Source organism: Apus apus, chromosome 11, assembly GCF_020740795.1.
Source record: "Apus apus isolate bApuApu2 chromosome 11, bApuApu2.pri.cur, whole genome shotgun sequence".
Taxonomy (NCBI): Eukaryota; Metazoa; Chordata; class Aves; order Apodiformes; family Apodidae; genus Apus; species Apus apus.
This window is the reverse complement of record NC_067292.1, coordinates 19918952-19933405: the sequence shown is the minus strand read 5'-3', so window position 1 is coordinate 19933405 and position 14454 is coordinate 19918952. Positions and strand designations below refer to the sequence as shown.

Sequence of the window (14454 nt, the reverse complement as noted above, 5' to 3'; positions counted from 1 at the left end):
GTGAGGCCACATCTGGAATATTGTGTCCAGTTCTGGGCCCCTCAGTTCAGGAAGGACAGGGAAGTGCTTGAAAGAGTCCAGCACAGAGCCACAAGGATGATTAAGGGAGTGGAACATCTCGTTGGAGTCGATGATCTTAAAGGTCTTTTCCAACCCAACCCATTCTCTGATACCAGAATCAGCCCAGGGTGCTCAGGCTGTCACTGCGATGAGTTGGGTCAGATCTCACTGCAGCCTGTGGAGCTGAATGGGAAGAGACCCAGGGCTGTGCTGGGGCACGGGGGGCTGCTGGTGGGCACGTCACTGGGGGCACTGCTGGCACAGGTTCTGGTGCCTGGGCCGTGGGAGGTCACCCTGTCCCCAGGGCTGTTTCAGATCTGTTGGCACCAGGGCTGTGGCCTTGAAGCCCTGGGCTGGGGCCACACTGGTCCCAGCTGGACATTCCCAGGGTCCAGGGACACCACTTGGATCGTGACCCTGGGCAGGTGAGCATGTCCCCAGGACCAGCTGGATGGGACAGACACCTTCCCAGGCAGCTGGGAGCCATGGCCAGAGTGGGTGAGCACACCATGAGCCCCAGGAGGACAGTACACACCTCCCTGAGCCAAGGGTGACCCCCCCAGCATCCCCCCCACTGCAGCTGCCTGACCCCCCACCCTGGGGCCGTGTGCTGGGGAACAGCAGGGTTCCCCCAAACCTCCCATCACCATCCTGGACACACAGGGATGAGCCACAGTGGCACCATCAGCCTCTGGGTGACCCTCCCGGGTTGGCAGCAGGTGCGGGGAACCATCCCAGGGGTGACGCTGGGTGTGGGGATGGATCCCACTGTGCCACCCACGTCCCCTCATCCCTGACCTGCTGGGGAGCAGAGCCTGGACGCTGGTGAGGGGCTGCAGGGCTCAGGCCTTTATTTCTGGTGGTAGAGCCACACGAGGACAGCAGGACCAGGCCTGCCACAAGCATGGTGGAGTGTGGAGGTCCCCAGGGTGCTGCCAGGGCTGGGCACAAGGCTGCAGGGTTTGCTCCTGATCTTCACCTGGGGAGTTAGGTGACCAAGGGCTGGACAGCAGCAGAGGGTGGAAAGGCAGTGCCCAGGGCAGTGCTGGAGGGAGCTGGTCCCAGAGGGTGCTCAACACACCAGGCATGACCCAGTTCATCTTCTCCAGGAGGTGGAGGATCAAGGACTCCAGCACTGTCTTGGATGTTGGCAAGAGAGCTGGGCAGGTCAGGAACTCAGAGCTGTCCCCTCAGGCTGGTAGAGACAGGGTTGATGGCACCACCCAGGGTGGTGAGACCCCCTGTGCCCTTCTCCTGTGTGGCAGCCAGCCACGCTGAGCTGGGCTGCTCTCCACCATCCCTGCAGGGCCCAGGCTGGGGGAGCAGCAACACCAGCCCTCTGGGCTGAGGAAGACCTCACCTCAAACCCTCCTGCAAGCCTGGGTCTAGCAGAGCTCCAGGGTGGTAACAGGCTCCATGGCCAGGACACCCTGGCTCAGAGGGCTGTGGGGATACACCAAACATCTGCCTGAGGAGGAGAGGCTGAGAGACCTGGGGCTGTTCAGTCTGGAGAGGAGAAGCCTGAGGGGGGATCTAATGAATGTCTATCAATCCATGAGGGCAGCAAGAAGGCAGGACAAGCTCTTGTCACTTGTGCCCTGGGACAGGACATGGGGCAATGGATTCAAACTGGAGCCCAGGAAGTTCCACCTCAACATGAGGAAGAACTTCTTTGCTGTGAGGGTGACAGAGCCCTGGGACAGGCTGCCCAGAGAGCTGCTGGAGGCTCCTTCTCTGCAGACTTTCCAGACCTGTCTGGATGCCTTTCTGAGTGCCCTGCCCTGGTTTTGGTCCTGCTCTGGCAGGGGGGTTGGACTCGGTGGTCTCTGGAGGTCCCTTCCAAGCCCTGACATGCTGTGATCCTGTGATTCTGTGATACTCAGGGAACCCCAAACATCTCTCCAGCCCCACGGAGACCTGGGCTCACCCCCACTGTGCAGACTCCTGCTCTTTTCTGGTGGCCCCTCGTTCTCCTGCAGGCCAGACCTGAGCAGCCCTGCCTGCCCCAGCCAACCAGTTATCTATCTCCTCAGCAGCTCTCCTGGGGCTGGTGCTGGCAGGGGACAGCCTGCTGGGGGAGGCCAGAGGATGGCACATCCCCAGACTGTCCCCAGCACGGGGAGAGATGCTGTGCAGGAGGGATGCCACGTGTCACCTCCACCCCACGTGTCACCTCCATCCATGCAGATGTCCTGAGTGGTCTGCAGGTCCGTGGGGGGCAGGCAGGTCCGTGGGGGGCAGGCAGGTCCGTGGGGCAGTGTCAGGCACACTTGCCCTTGCCCAGGCAGAAGGGCAGCTCCGGTGCAGGGACCAGGATGGTGCTGAAGATGGGCCTGTAGGACTGGGGCAGGACCTGGGGGTGCTGCCCCATCATCTCCAGCACCACGTGCCGCACCTCCCTGGAGACGTCTCCCCGCAGATCCAGCAGGGTGGAGATGTGCTCGTCACTGGCAGAGAGAGGTGAGGCTGGGGGGCTGCTGGGCCTGGAGCCACCAACCTCCAGGGGGACAGGGGGGCTGAGCTGAGGGTTGGGGGGAGGAGCGTTTGGGGGGGCTGAGCTGAGGGTTGGGGGGATGAGCTGAGGGCTGGGGTTTGTGGTTTCCCAGGCTTTGTCTGGCCACCAAAGCCAGGTAAGTGACCACCCCACAGAACTGCTTTGTCCATTCCATCTTTGCCCTTGGGACTTTGCAGGAACCCCTCAAATTTGGGGCATGAGGGAAAGGAAACCTCGGAGGAGAGGGGAACAGCCCAGGTCTCTGCTCTGGAGCTGTAGCCCCATGGGGTCCAGCCCACCCTGGGCTCCCCTGGGCAGCCTTGTTTAGTTGGCGTTGGGTTGATGGTTGGACTTGAGGATCTTAGAGATCTTTTCCAACCTTAATGTTTCCAAGCCTACCCCACCTTGCAGGAAAGCTGTGCTGGGCTTTTTCTGGAGGGGTTTCAAAGCCGTGTAGATGTGGTGCTGAGGGACATGGGTTAGTGGTGGCCTTGGCAGGGCTGGGGGAACAGCTGGACTTGATCTTCAAGGTGTTTTCCAAGCCAAACAGTTCTGTGATTCTCACCTGATGTCAGGGTACTTGGTGATGAAGCCCAGCACCTCCAGGCTGAGCAGTGCAGGGTCCTTGAGGCAGATCAGCTCCCGCAGGGCAAAAATGGCCTCCAGGCTCTGCTGGCTCCTGTCCAGACCCTGGGAGGGAGAGCAGCCATGTGCAAGGCTGGGAGGAGGCCACCACGGTGGCTGGTGAACTGCAGTCTGCTCCTCAGTGCCCTCGTGGGACCTGGTGTCTCCCCACTTGGTGTGTCCCACTGATCAGGGTCAGCCTGGCCTGAGGTGAGCTGAGGCCGTGCAGCCTCACCCACCTGTGCTGGGTGGGGTGGAAGGTCCCCAATCCAACCCTGAATGGTTTGGGTTGATAGGAACCTCAAAGATCATCCAGTCCCACCCCCTGCATGGGCAGGGACACCTCCCACCAGCCCAGGCTGCTCCAAGCCCCATCCAACCTGCCCTTCAACACTGCCAGAGATGGGGCAGCCACAGCTTCCCTGGGCAACCTGGGCCAGGCTCTCCCCACCCTCACAGCAAAGAATTTCCTCCTCATGTCCAACCTCAATCTCCCTCTCCCAGTTTTCATCTCTTTCCCCTTGTCCTCTCCCTCCCTGCCCTTGTCCCAAGCCCCTCCCCAGCTTTCCTGGAGCCCCTTCAGGCACTGGAAGGTGCTCTAAGGTCTCCCTGGAGCCTTCTCTTCTCCAGGCTGAACACCCCAACTCTCCCAGCCTGTCTCCAGAGCAGAGCTGCTCCAGCCCTTGGATCATCTCTGTGGCCTCCTCTGGACTCTCATCTTGACCTCCCACATGTAACAGCCACATCTCGTTGGTGGGCTGAGGAACCCCCCTCCCCCCCAGTGCTGTTTGCTAGAAGGGAGCAGGGAGGTGATGGAGGTGAATGAGGAGCTCCTGGCATGGTGGTCCTGCCCTCCCGTGTCCCAGGGAGGTCTCACCAGGCCACAGAAGAGCTCCCGCAGCTGCGTGGCGTCCTGCAGCAGGCGCTGGCAGAGCTGGCCCCGCTCCTCCGCGCTCTTGCAAACCATCTTCTTCTGCATGAGTGCCCGTAGGTACTGGCTGGTCACCAGGAGCTCGGTCTCCATCAGCAGGACCTGGGTATGAGGGAGCTGTTAGTGCTGGGTGTGGGGTAGAAGCATAGAATCCCAGACTGGTTTGGGTTGGAAGGGACCTTAAAGATCATCCAGTCCCAACCCCCTGCATGGGCAGGGACACCTCCCACCAGCCCAGGCTGCTCCAAGCCCCATCCAACCTGCCCTTCAACACTGCCAGGGATGGGGCAGCCACAGCTTCCCTGGGCAGCCTGGGCCAGGCTCTCACCACCCTCACACCAAAGAATTTCCTCCTCATGTCCAACCTAAATCTCCCTCTTCCAGTTTTCATCCCTTCCCCCTTGTCCTCTCCCTCCCTGCCCTTGTCCCAAGCCCCTCCCCAGCTTTCCTGGAGCCCCTTCAGGCCCTGGAAGGTGCTCTAAGGTCTCCCTGGCGCCTTCTCTTCTCCAGGCTGAACACCCCAACTCTCCCAGCCTGTCTCCAGAGCAGAGCTGCTCCAGCCCTTCCATCATCTCCGTGCCCTCCTCTGGACTCTCTCTAGGAGCTCCATGACCTTCTTACGTTGGGGGCTCCAGAACTGGACACAGTTCCAGGTGGAGTCTCATGAGTGCAGAGGGTAGAATCCCTCCCTGGCCCTGCTGGCCACATTTCTTTTGATCTAGCCCAGGACAGGGAGGGATTCTGGGCTGCCACTGCACAACTGCCTGGGTGGGAAAGGGGCTGGATACACCACCAAGCCATGGGGACAACCTTCTGGAAAGTGCCCAGGATGGAGGGACAGAGAAAATAGCTGAATTTGGGGGAAACCCTGAACATCTCTGCGTGATGGTGTCCTCAGGCTGCTCCAGCGGCTTCAAGCTCTCCAGCAATCCCAGCAGTGACCATGCTCCCTGCATCCTGCACTCCAGCAGGGCACCCAACCACCCAACCTCCATGTCCTGTAATCAAGGAGCCACTGAAAGGAACTCCTGCCCCAAACGTACGGTGAAGACGGGTTTCCTGAGGTGGGAGAAGTCCTTGGTGTACTTGTCGATCACTTCACACATGCTGCTGACCAGCTGGGACCCCGAGAGCCACTTGCGGGAAGGCAGCTGCAGGCAGAGGGGCTGGAAGGACCAAGAGGAGCAGCTCTGGGTGCCCTGCCCCTGCTGCAGGGTGGCACAACACCCCCCGGCCACTGCCTGTCCCCTTGGCCTTGTCAACCCCCCCCAAGCCCCCACTGCCAGCCCAGGGTTACCATGAAGAAGAGAAGAGTGGTCTGGAGGTCCTCATGGCCCTCAGCTAAGAAGGCCAGTGACCTCCTGGGGGGCATCAAGAACAGTGAGGCCAGCAGGTCAGGGAGGTTCTGCCCCTCTGCTCTGCCTGGTGAGGCCACATCTGGAGCACTGTGTCCAGTTCTGGGCTCCCCAGTTCATGAAGGACAAGGAGCTGCTGGAGAGAGTCCATCCCAGGGCACTGAGATGCTGAGGGGGCTGGAGCATCTGCCTGTGAGGAAAGGCTGGGAGAGCTGGGGCTGCTCAGCTGGAGAGGAGGAGGCTGAGGGGGGATCTGATCAGTGCTGGTCAGTATCTACAGGGGGTGTCAGGAGGATGGGCCAGACCCTTCTCAGGGGTGTCCAGGGACAGGCCAAGGGGCAATGGGCACAAGCTGGAGCACAGGAGGTTGAACCTGGATATGAGAAAATACTTCTTTGCTGTGAGGGTGACAGAGCCCTGGGACAGGCTGCCCAGGGAGGTGGTGGAGTCTCCATCCCTGGAGACATTCCAAAACCACCTGGATGTGTTCCTGCGGGATCTACTGTAGGTGATCCTGTTCTAGCAGGGTTTGGACTAGATGTTCTCCAGAGGTCCCTTCCAACCCCCACCACCCTGTTGTTCTGTGATTAGGGAATGATGGGAGCTGCTCTGGTTAAACCAGGGCTGCCTTTCTGCGGGGGATGGGGGGAGTTCCTTGGTAAATGCATCTTGAAACCAGTGTGACTGTTTCCGTGAGATCCTAAAGGTCCTTTTCCAACCAAAATGACTCTATAGATTGGATATTAGGGAACATTTACTTCGCAAAAGGGCTGTCAGGCCCTGGCCCAGGCTGCCCAGGGCAGGAGGGGAGTCCCCATCCCTGGAGGGATTTCAAAGCCCTGGAGGGATTTCAAAGCCCTGGAGATGTGGAGCTGAGGGACACGGGGCAGTGGTGGCCTTGGCAGGGCTGGGGGAAGGGTTGGACTTGGTGATCTTGAAGGTCTTTTCCAACCAAGATGATTCTGTGGCTCTCTGAAACACATCTGGGGCCACCCCTCCCTGGCACCCAGAGTGGCTCTCCTGGGGTTTCTCTGGGCCATGATGCCCTGTGGTGGGCAGCCCCAGACCTGTGCTCCCCACACACCCGTCCCGCTGTGACTTCAGTTTTAATTCCCACTCCTCTTCCCTCCTGCAGACATCACCTGGTGCTTTGACCTCCTCCTGCCCTGCTGCCCCTGCCTGTCTCCCTGCAGCCATTCCCTGCCTGCCAGGGCTTTGGCCTTCAGCTGCTCTTTTGTTTTCCTGGTGTCCCATCCCCAAATAGCAACGAAGTTCATGATTCCTGAGCTTCGGTCCAGATTCCAGGAAAGCTAAATTTGACTCTTCTGGCAGGAAACCCTGGGACACTCAGACGTGGGCTTGTATCCTCCTCATGGCCGTGGCCTCCCTCCTCTTGGATTGTGGCCATGAAAAGGAGCAGGAGGTGGCCCTGGGGGGTGGGCTGTGGCTCCTGGGCTCTGTTGGCTTGTGATTTGGAGGCCACGGGCCACCTGCCCCCCCGATAGTGGTGGTGTTGGCTGGTGACAGGCATGGCCTGATCTCCAGGGGGTTATCACAGCCCTGAGGCCAGGCTGGCAGAGATGTCTGCAGGGTGATAGCGGGGCCACGGGTGCCTGGTGGGGACCCTGGGCAGGAACACACCCGTGCCCGGGGCCGGCAGCAGGAGGGCTCTTCTTGCTGGAGTTTGTTGGAGCTCTGCCAGCCTCGGGGGCTGTGGAGAAACCTACCTGCAGGTCCAGGAGCAGCTCCTCCAGCAGCAGCTGGCAGGCCTTCTTCTCAGTCCTGTCTAGGGCAGCCTGGAGGGATGCGGGGACTTCTCTGCGGGCAGAGTCGGGGTGCAGGGAGGAGACAGAGGAGCTGGGGGAGAGAAGAGAGGACAGGCAGTCTGGGAAGGTTAGAGATGAGGAGGAAATTCTGTGCTGTGAGGGTGGTGAGAGCCTGGCCCAGGTTGCCCAGGGAAGCTGTGGCTGCCCCATCCCTGGCAGTGTTGAAGGGCAGGTTGGATGGGGCTTGGAGCAGCCTGGGCTGGTGGGAGGTGTCCCTGCCCATGCAGGGGGTGGGTCTAGATGATCTTTAAGGTCCCTTCCAACCCAAACCATTCCATGACTCTATAAGTGTGGCACCAGTCCCCAGGGGATGGGGAGGACGTGGCTCCCTTGTGGGTGGTGGGGTTTCCACAAGAGCTACAAGGTGCTGGTGTGTGTTACCTGAGAGCCAGGTTGTTGTTGAGCATGGCCAGCAGGTAGGAGGTGTAGTGCTTGGGCAGGGCTCGGTCCTTCTGGTGCTCCTTCCCGCAGCGCACCAGGGCGTCCCGCAGGCTGCAGGGCGGAGAGGCAGCCCTGAGGGACTTCTCACCACAAGCACCCGGAGCTGGGCTGCTCCAGGGGGTATGTGGACCTCTGACAGGCCTCCCAACTCTCTTGGCTCTTTCTTTTGGCCAGCAGCGGAGAGTGACAGGTTGTTGGGAAGGGTGGGATGGTGGGGCTCGTTCTGGAGCCCTCAGAAAGGCAGAGCCCAGTGCTACTGGAGGAGGCCTTGGGGCAGCAAGCCCTGGGAGCTGAGACAGTAGCCCCATAGGTGGAGGAGCTGCTGAGCCTTCTGTGAGCAGGATGAGCACTGGGTGCCCCATGGCAGGTCTCCACCATCAGCCTACGGGGCTTGACCACAGGACCCAGGGCCTGGGAGGATGGGGAGGGGTGCGAGGGGCTCCACTGACCGGCCCAGAAATGCCTCCAGCTCCTCCATGGCCATGTTGTAGACCTTCTGCTGCAGAGACTCAGTGATCAAGGAGGCCACCTGGATGTTCTCATTCAGCATCTGCAAAGGGAGAGTGGAGGTGAATCGGGGGGGGACGGGACTGCAGGCCATGGCCCCCTTTTGGGGACTCTCAGCATGGCTGTGCCCCAGCAGCACCCGTGGTGCTGGGGACCCACCTGCATGACAATGACAGGCAGGGCTGACTGGAAGAAACCTTGATGGTCTGTCTCAGGTTCCTCTTCCCTGAACCACTCCTTGAACTCAACCTCCAAGGTCCTCTGCATCCACTCGAGCACACTAGCCTGTGGATGGACACCCACCAAGAAGTCAGGTACCAACTCCCTTGAGACCCAGCACGTAGCACAGCAGTGAGTCCTGGGTCTTGTTCCATGGCCTCATGGTCTTCTGTTGCTGTCACAGGAGGTGCTGGCTCAGTGGTGGTCACTGGGTCCCCATTGCATGTGCACTGTCCCACCCACTCACCTTGACTTTCACCACGTATTTCCTCTCTGTCTGATCCACAAGCTCAGGGGACATCAAGGGACCCAGAGAAGAAACATCGACTTCTGGGAGAAGGTCAGGGTGACCCATCATCTCTGAGCTGAAGGGCAGAGGTGGGACAGAGCTGGGAAGACCTGTGTTTGCCAGCAGTTCCTACCTCTTCCTTTGTCCTCTCAGTGGTCATCCCCAGGCAGCTACAGCCACTGTCCCAACCCACTCACGTGCTGGTGGACAACATGACTCTTCTCCACAACCCCCCCCCCCGCTTGGTTGGTGCTGGGGTTGGTGCTGACCTGTGATACACATGAAGAGCCCACTCAAGGAGGAGGAAGAGCCCCTGTTTGTCCAGGTTCTCTCGAAGGATGTCCTGGAGGTGGCTGCTGAGGGTCTGGTGGTAGGTAGCGGTGCAGACGTTGAGGATGTCATAGTGAGCTGGGACACACTGGACCATCAGATCCTTCACCACACGCAGCTGGGACACGATGTCCTTCTGCAGCGCTGCCAGGTGCCTGGCCAGCCCTGGCCCCTCAGCGTCCGCGCGGGCAGCGTGGAAGAGGGATCCTGTGATGGTATCCTGAAGAACGTGATAAAACTTCTGCCTCCAGCCCTTGGGGCGGCCAGGGGGCAGGAAGGTGCCCTCCAGGAGCAGAGTATTGTCTATTTTCTCCTCCCGCTCGATGATCCTGACAGCGGTGACAAAGAGAACCGGGTCCTCACGCACCAGCCTCAAGCTGCTGCCCACGATGTCCCACAGCTGCTTGGCCAGGCTCTTGTTGAGCTCCTGCAGGCCACCAAAGTAGGACAGCACGGTTGCCTGGGCGCTGGAGAGCCCGCGGAGGTGCAGCTGGGAGAGGATGTCATCCCGGAGGTGCTCCATCATCATGAGCTCTACGTGGGCCTCCAGGAGCTGCTGCCCACGGAGCAGTTGCAGGGTATGGGAACAAACCTCCTGGACTGCGGGAGAGGGAGGAGAGATGCCAGGGTTGGGTGTGGGGAGTGAAGGAGGTTGGCGCTGGGGTGACGGGCATGGGTTAGCGGGGAGATGGTGAGGAGAAGGGTGTGAGGTCTGGGGCTCTGGGAGCAGCGTGCCAGACCAGGCCCTGGGGAGGTGGTGGCATCTCCATCCACGGGGACTTCCCAAACCCGACCGGCAAAGCTGGAGCGACCCGCTTGAGCTTCACCCCCCAGCCCTGCCTGGAGCCTGGGGTGGGACCGGGGAGCTCCCCGGCGCCTTCCCGTCCGAACCCAGGTGGACTGGGCTGGGGCCTTACCCGAGAAGAGCTGGGGCAGCAGCTGGACCACCGAGGCCAGCTGCAGGTGCTCGGCCCCCAGCGCCCGCAGGGGCCGCAGGCGCTGCCGGAGCTCGGCGCAGTCCAGCAGGGCCCAGCGCGCGGCCCCCAGCTCCCGGCACACGCTCCGCGCCTCCCGCGCCGCCCCGCGCAGCTGCTCCAGCCCCACGCTGACCCCCTCCAGGTAGGACTGCACGGTGGACTGGGGAGCAGAAGAAGACAGAGGGGCGGTGGAGAAGCTCTCCAAGGCTGGAGGAGCCGCCCGCTGCTCAGCCCAGCCCTGCCCTCCCTCCCAGCAGGAGTTTTGTTCAGGTGGGGAGGATGAGCTGTTTCCCACCCAGCCCCACACGGGCACATCTGCCTCTCCCACCGTGCCATCCTATCTCCCAGACCTTCCATGATGACCCCATCCCATCAGACCCGAGATACCCCCAGCTTCAGGAAACCTGCTCCAGCAGTAGGAATGGTTCATTTCACACCCACCCCCCTTGCTCTGGGTAAACTGAGTCACGGTGACTATTTATGGGGTGGGTGGTGATGGCTGCTGTGCAGGAGGTGGAAGAAGGGCACCATTTTGGGGTGACCAAGGCAGCAGGGTGAGCAGTAACCAGATGTCTCCTTTCAGTTTTAAAAGACTACTTTGCTCCTGCAAAATATTTGCAGGCCAGAGGGCCCCTGTGTGGCTTCCACAGCTCCATGCTCTGTCTGCCCATTTACCTCCTGGCTCCTGGAACCAAGAAGGGCTGTCACCCAGCATCACCAGAAGCCAGTAATTTTCTCTGAGGCCACAGCACTTCAAAAAAGTTGCCTCCTGGACAATTCAGCCCCATGCGAGGTAGGAAAAACCATCTCCAAATCAATCAGGAGAAGGTTGTGGTGCTCAGACTGATGGGATCCTGAGGTTAAATGTTCCTTGGGTTATGCAAAAAGGGTTACCCTGAGCAGGGAAGTTTTTCTCCCATGAGGAGGGGAAGATTAGAGCTCTCTGTCCCCTCCCAGCCAGGAGGAAGCCTTTGGTGTGGGGACAGGACGGTGATGGGGTCACAGCAGACTCATTTTAACACCTCAGCCAGTGCCCAGGGGAAGCCAGGAGATGCTGAGGGAGTTTACCACCTCTTTTTCCCCCAAACACTTGCATTTCTCCCACCAAGTGCCAGCCAAAGGACAAGAATTTGCCAGCAGGAGGACAAAAAAAAAAAGATGCCATGAGGCAGAAGAGGGGTCCCTGGCTGGGATGGCTGCCTGGGGGAGGCTGTGGGTGTCCATGGGCTGTGGGAAACACCCACCTTCAGGCGGGACTGGATGGAGCTGTTCCTCTGTGTCTCTCTGCTCCGGTACTGCCCCAGCCCCTCCAGGTTCTCTGGGCGGTAAAACACCCCTGAAGCCCATTTCAGAGCAGCTCCCCTGGCCAGTTTCTCAGCCTTCTCCACTTCCGGCCATTCCTCGTCTGGGGACGAAGCCAGGGGTTAAGGAGCACAACAACGGAGCCTCTCCTGGCAGGGCAGGAAGGGCCCCCAGGCCTGGGGCAGGAAGCCGTGGATGGATGGACGGATGTCCAAGCACACCCAGGCGTGGGAAGCGGGACAGCAAGCGGGTCCTTCCAGGAGAAGCCCCCCCACCCAAAGGTGCTGCTGCCGCAGCCTGGGGTTGTCACAGCGGCCGTGGCAGCCCCGAGGAGCTGTCACCCAGCCAGCCGGTGGGGGCTGTCCCCCGGGCTGAGCCCACGTCCCCATTGCTGCCCCCAGACCCAGCGTGGGGTGGTCTGGGGGGGGCTGGTGTGATGGCACCTGGGCAGCCCTGGGCAGGGCTGGGGCTTCGGCAGTGAGTCAGCAGCAGGGATAGCGAGATGGCAGCTCTGGCCGGCAGCAGAACTGGGGACGGGAGGCTCCTGGTCTCCCCAAAAGCAGCTGTGGGGGGGGTCCTGGCGTCCCCCTCGGCGCAGGGTGCGGGGCCGTGCCGAGGGCCAGCGCGGAGGGGCTGAGCCCCAGCACGCTCGTCGCACGCCAGGCCCCATCCCCAGGCGTGGCAGCCCCTCTCCCCAGCGCCCGGCTTAATCCTCGCCCCCAGCTCCATCCCCAGCTCCATCCTCAGCTCCATCCCCAGCTCCATCCCCAGCCTGGGGGTCCCCGCAGCCCCGTGGGGACGTCACCCAGGGCCACAGCGGGTCCCAGCCCTGCGGGGGGACCTGCCTGCAGCGGGGAGCGGGGCCGGCGGGTGGCTTGGCGGAGCAGCAGGTCTCCCCAGCACGGAGCATAGCCAGGCTGCCACCCCCCACGGGGGGAAAGGGCTGAGGGGAGCCCCCCGAGCCCCCCTGTCCCCGTTACCTCTGGGGCTGGCGGCGTGCTGGTCCTCCGCAGACATGCCCATGGTCTGGAGCCAGGGCAGGGCCGGCAGGAGGAAACCGGAGCCCGTTTCCTTCAGCGGAGCAGCCGGAGCTCCTCAGGGCCTCATTGTCCTCCTGTCAGGAACGGACGGAGGTGGGGACACACACAGACACAGAGACACACACACAGAGACACACACACAGACACAGACACAGAGAGACACACACAGAGACACAGACACAGAGAGACAGACACAGAGACAGACACAGAGACAGACACAGAGACACACACACACAGAGACACAGACACAGAGACACACACACACACAGACACAAACACACACACAGACACACACACAAAGGCACACACGGAGACACATGCAGACAGAAAAGACACACACACAGACACACAAACACAGACACACACACAGAGACACACACAGTTACACACACAGAAACAGATACAGACACACTGACAGACACAGACAGAGACACAGACAGAGACACACACAAAGGCACACACACAGACACACACACACACACAGAGACACACAAACACAGACACACACACAGAGACACACAGTTACACACACAGAAACAGATACAGACACACACAGAGACAGACACAGAGACACACACAAAGGCACACACACAGACACATACACAGACACACACACAGACAGAGACACACACAGACACAGACAGAGACACAGAGACACACAAAGGCACACACAGAGACACACACCGGCCCTGACACACACACAGACACACACAGAAACAGACACACACACAGTTACACACACAGAGACACACACAGACACACACACAGTTACACAGAGACACACACAGTTACACACACAGTTACACACACAGAGACACACACAGACAGACACACAGAGTTACACAGAGACACACAGAGTTACACATACAGACACACACACACACAGTTACACACACAGAGACACACACACACACCCCAGAGAAGGTGAAATGGCTGCCACAGGCCTTGGGAACGGGCATCACCGGGTGGTTTTATTACCATTTTCAAATCCCTCCCAAAACCCAGACAAAGGGACTGCGTTTGGGCAGGAGACCTGGCTCTTCACTGCAGGTTTGCTCCCGGCTGGGTGCTGGGTGCCTCCCCACCACCCAACAGGCCACATGAGGTGCCCCACAACATCTCTGCACACCCAGCGCCCCGGCCAGCGAGCGCCGAGTCCATCCTCCCTGGGGGGCTTGGTTAGTGCTGCACGTGCAGCTCCAACCTGGTCACAGCTCTGTTTGTGCCAGGCCCAGGGGAAGGGCCTTCACCTTTTTGACACGAAGCTATGATTTTTAATATTATAATGACATGATAATGAGCTCCGTTCACCCAACGGGCACAGTATCACAAGCTCTGCAGCCCCAGGCTGGCTCAGCCACCCATGGCTCCTTTTTATCCCCCCCTGCATCCCTCAGGCCCAGTTACCCCCACAGACCTCGTCTTTGCTGCCAAGGGGGTGGTTTAGATGAGACACCCTCCAACCCCCTGGGTGCTTTCCCTGCTCCAAGGCAGGTTCCTGCAGGGTGTCCTTTGCTGGGCACTGCCTGGGGCACTGGCTGTGCCTCTGGCACCTGGGATTGCTAGAAATGGAATGTTGGGTTTGCATCCCAGTCTTAGAAGCACATGGTTGGGGTTTTTATTTTATATACACCCTAGTGTTAGGAGTAGCTTGTTGAAGAGAAGTGAGGTCTCTGCACCTTCCAGTGACACCTGGGGGGGTTTATGGCCCAAGAAGCTGAGGGACTGAACTGGGCTCCATCTGGGGATCTGAACATGGAGCAGGATTGATGGCCAAGATCAGACCCAACGAAGCCACTTCCATCTTGCTCCTCGGGGCTCCTCAAACTCACAGCCACTAGGTAAGAAGCAGATTTCCAGAGATTCTTAAGTTTTAGGGATACAAAGGAGGAGAAAAATGTCCTCACTCAAATTCAACCTACTTTTCATGTAATTTACCTTTGGGAAAGCAACTAACACTGGAATGAAACTTAGAAAACACCTTTTGCTGAAGCTGAGAAACTTGCACCATTTCTGTTTCTCCTTTCAAAGAACAGGAAGAACCTGAAGAAATTCATCA

The 14454-nt window shown here is 59.9% G+C and overlaps 2 protein-coding genes across 6 annotated transcripts in view; one reads left to right on the top strand and one right to left on the bottom strand.

The window, feature by feature from the left end:
• PSKH1 (protein serine kinase H1) overlaps positions 1-14454 on the top strand; it is a 95141-nt gene that overhangs the window by 35977 nt on the left and 44710 nt on the right. For 2 of the 4 annotated variants that reach the window (XM_051629384.1, XM_051629386.1), the window contains exon 5: positions 7463-7524. The exons of the other annotated variants lie outside the window; for them this stretch is intronic. The gene's annotated coding sequence lies outside the window, so the exon portion shown is untranslated. Of the gene's footprint in view, positions 1-7462; positions 7525-14454 lie in introns of those variants that run through there. 4 annotated transcript variants of the gene reach the window in all.
• EXOC3L1 (exocyst complex component 3 like 1) lies at positions 670-12524 on the bottom strand. 2 transcript variants are annotated; one of them, XM_051629353.1, is made up of 13 exons: positions 12336-12524; positions 11298-11458; positions 9994-10213; positions 9016-9676; positions 8705-8822; positions 8398-8523; positions 8181-8281; positions 7672-7782; positions 7192-7321; positions 5153-5275; positions 4056-4211; positions 3120-3244; positions 670-2507 (listed from the first exon to the last, which is right to left on the bottom strand). In XM_051629353.1, the coding sequence occupies exons 1-13, from the start codon at positions 12376-12378 to the stop codon at positions 2321-2323; spliced, it is 2262 nt and encodes a 753-aa protein (XP_051485313.1). In that variant the 5' UTR covers positions 12379-12524; the 3' UTR covers positions 670-2320. The 2 variants fall into 2 exon arrangements, with proteins under 2 accessions (XP_051485313.1, XP_051485314.1); XM_051629354.1 differs by lacking the exon at positions 5153-5275.

What these genes read in the sequence shown, in the direction of transcription:
- EXOC3L1 (XM_051629353.1), bottom strand. Translation starts at nt 12,378, where the DNA reads ATGGGCATGTCTGCGGAGGACCAGCACGCCGCCAGCCCCAGAG. An exon ending in CCATCCAGTCCCGCCTGAAG is followed by an intron (nt 10,214 to 11,297) that starts GTGGGTGTTTCC and finishes TCTGCTCCCCAG; the next exon opens with TCCACCGTGCAGTCCTACCT. An exon ending in TGCCTGTCATTGTCATGCAG is followed by an intron (nt 8,282 to 8,397) that starts GTGGGTCCCCAG and finishes CTCCCTTTGCAG; the next exon opens with ATGCTGAATGAGAACATCCA.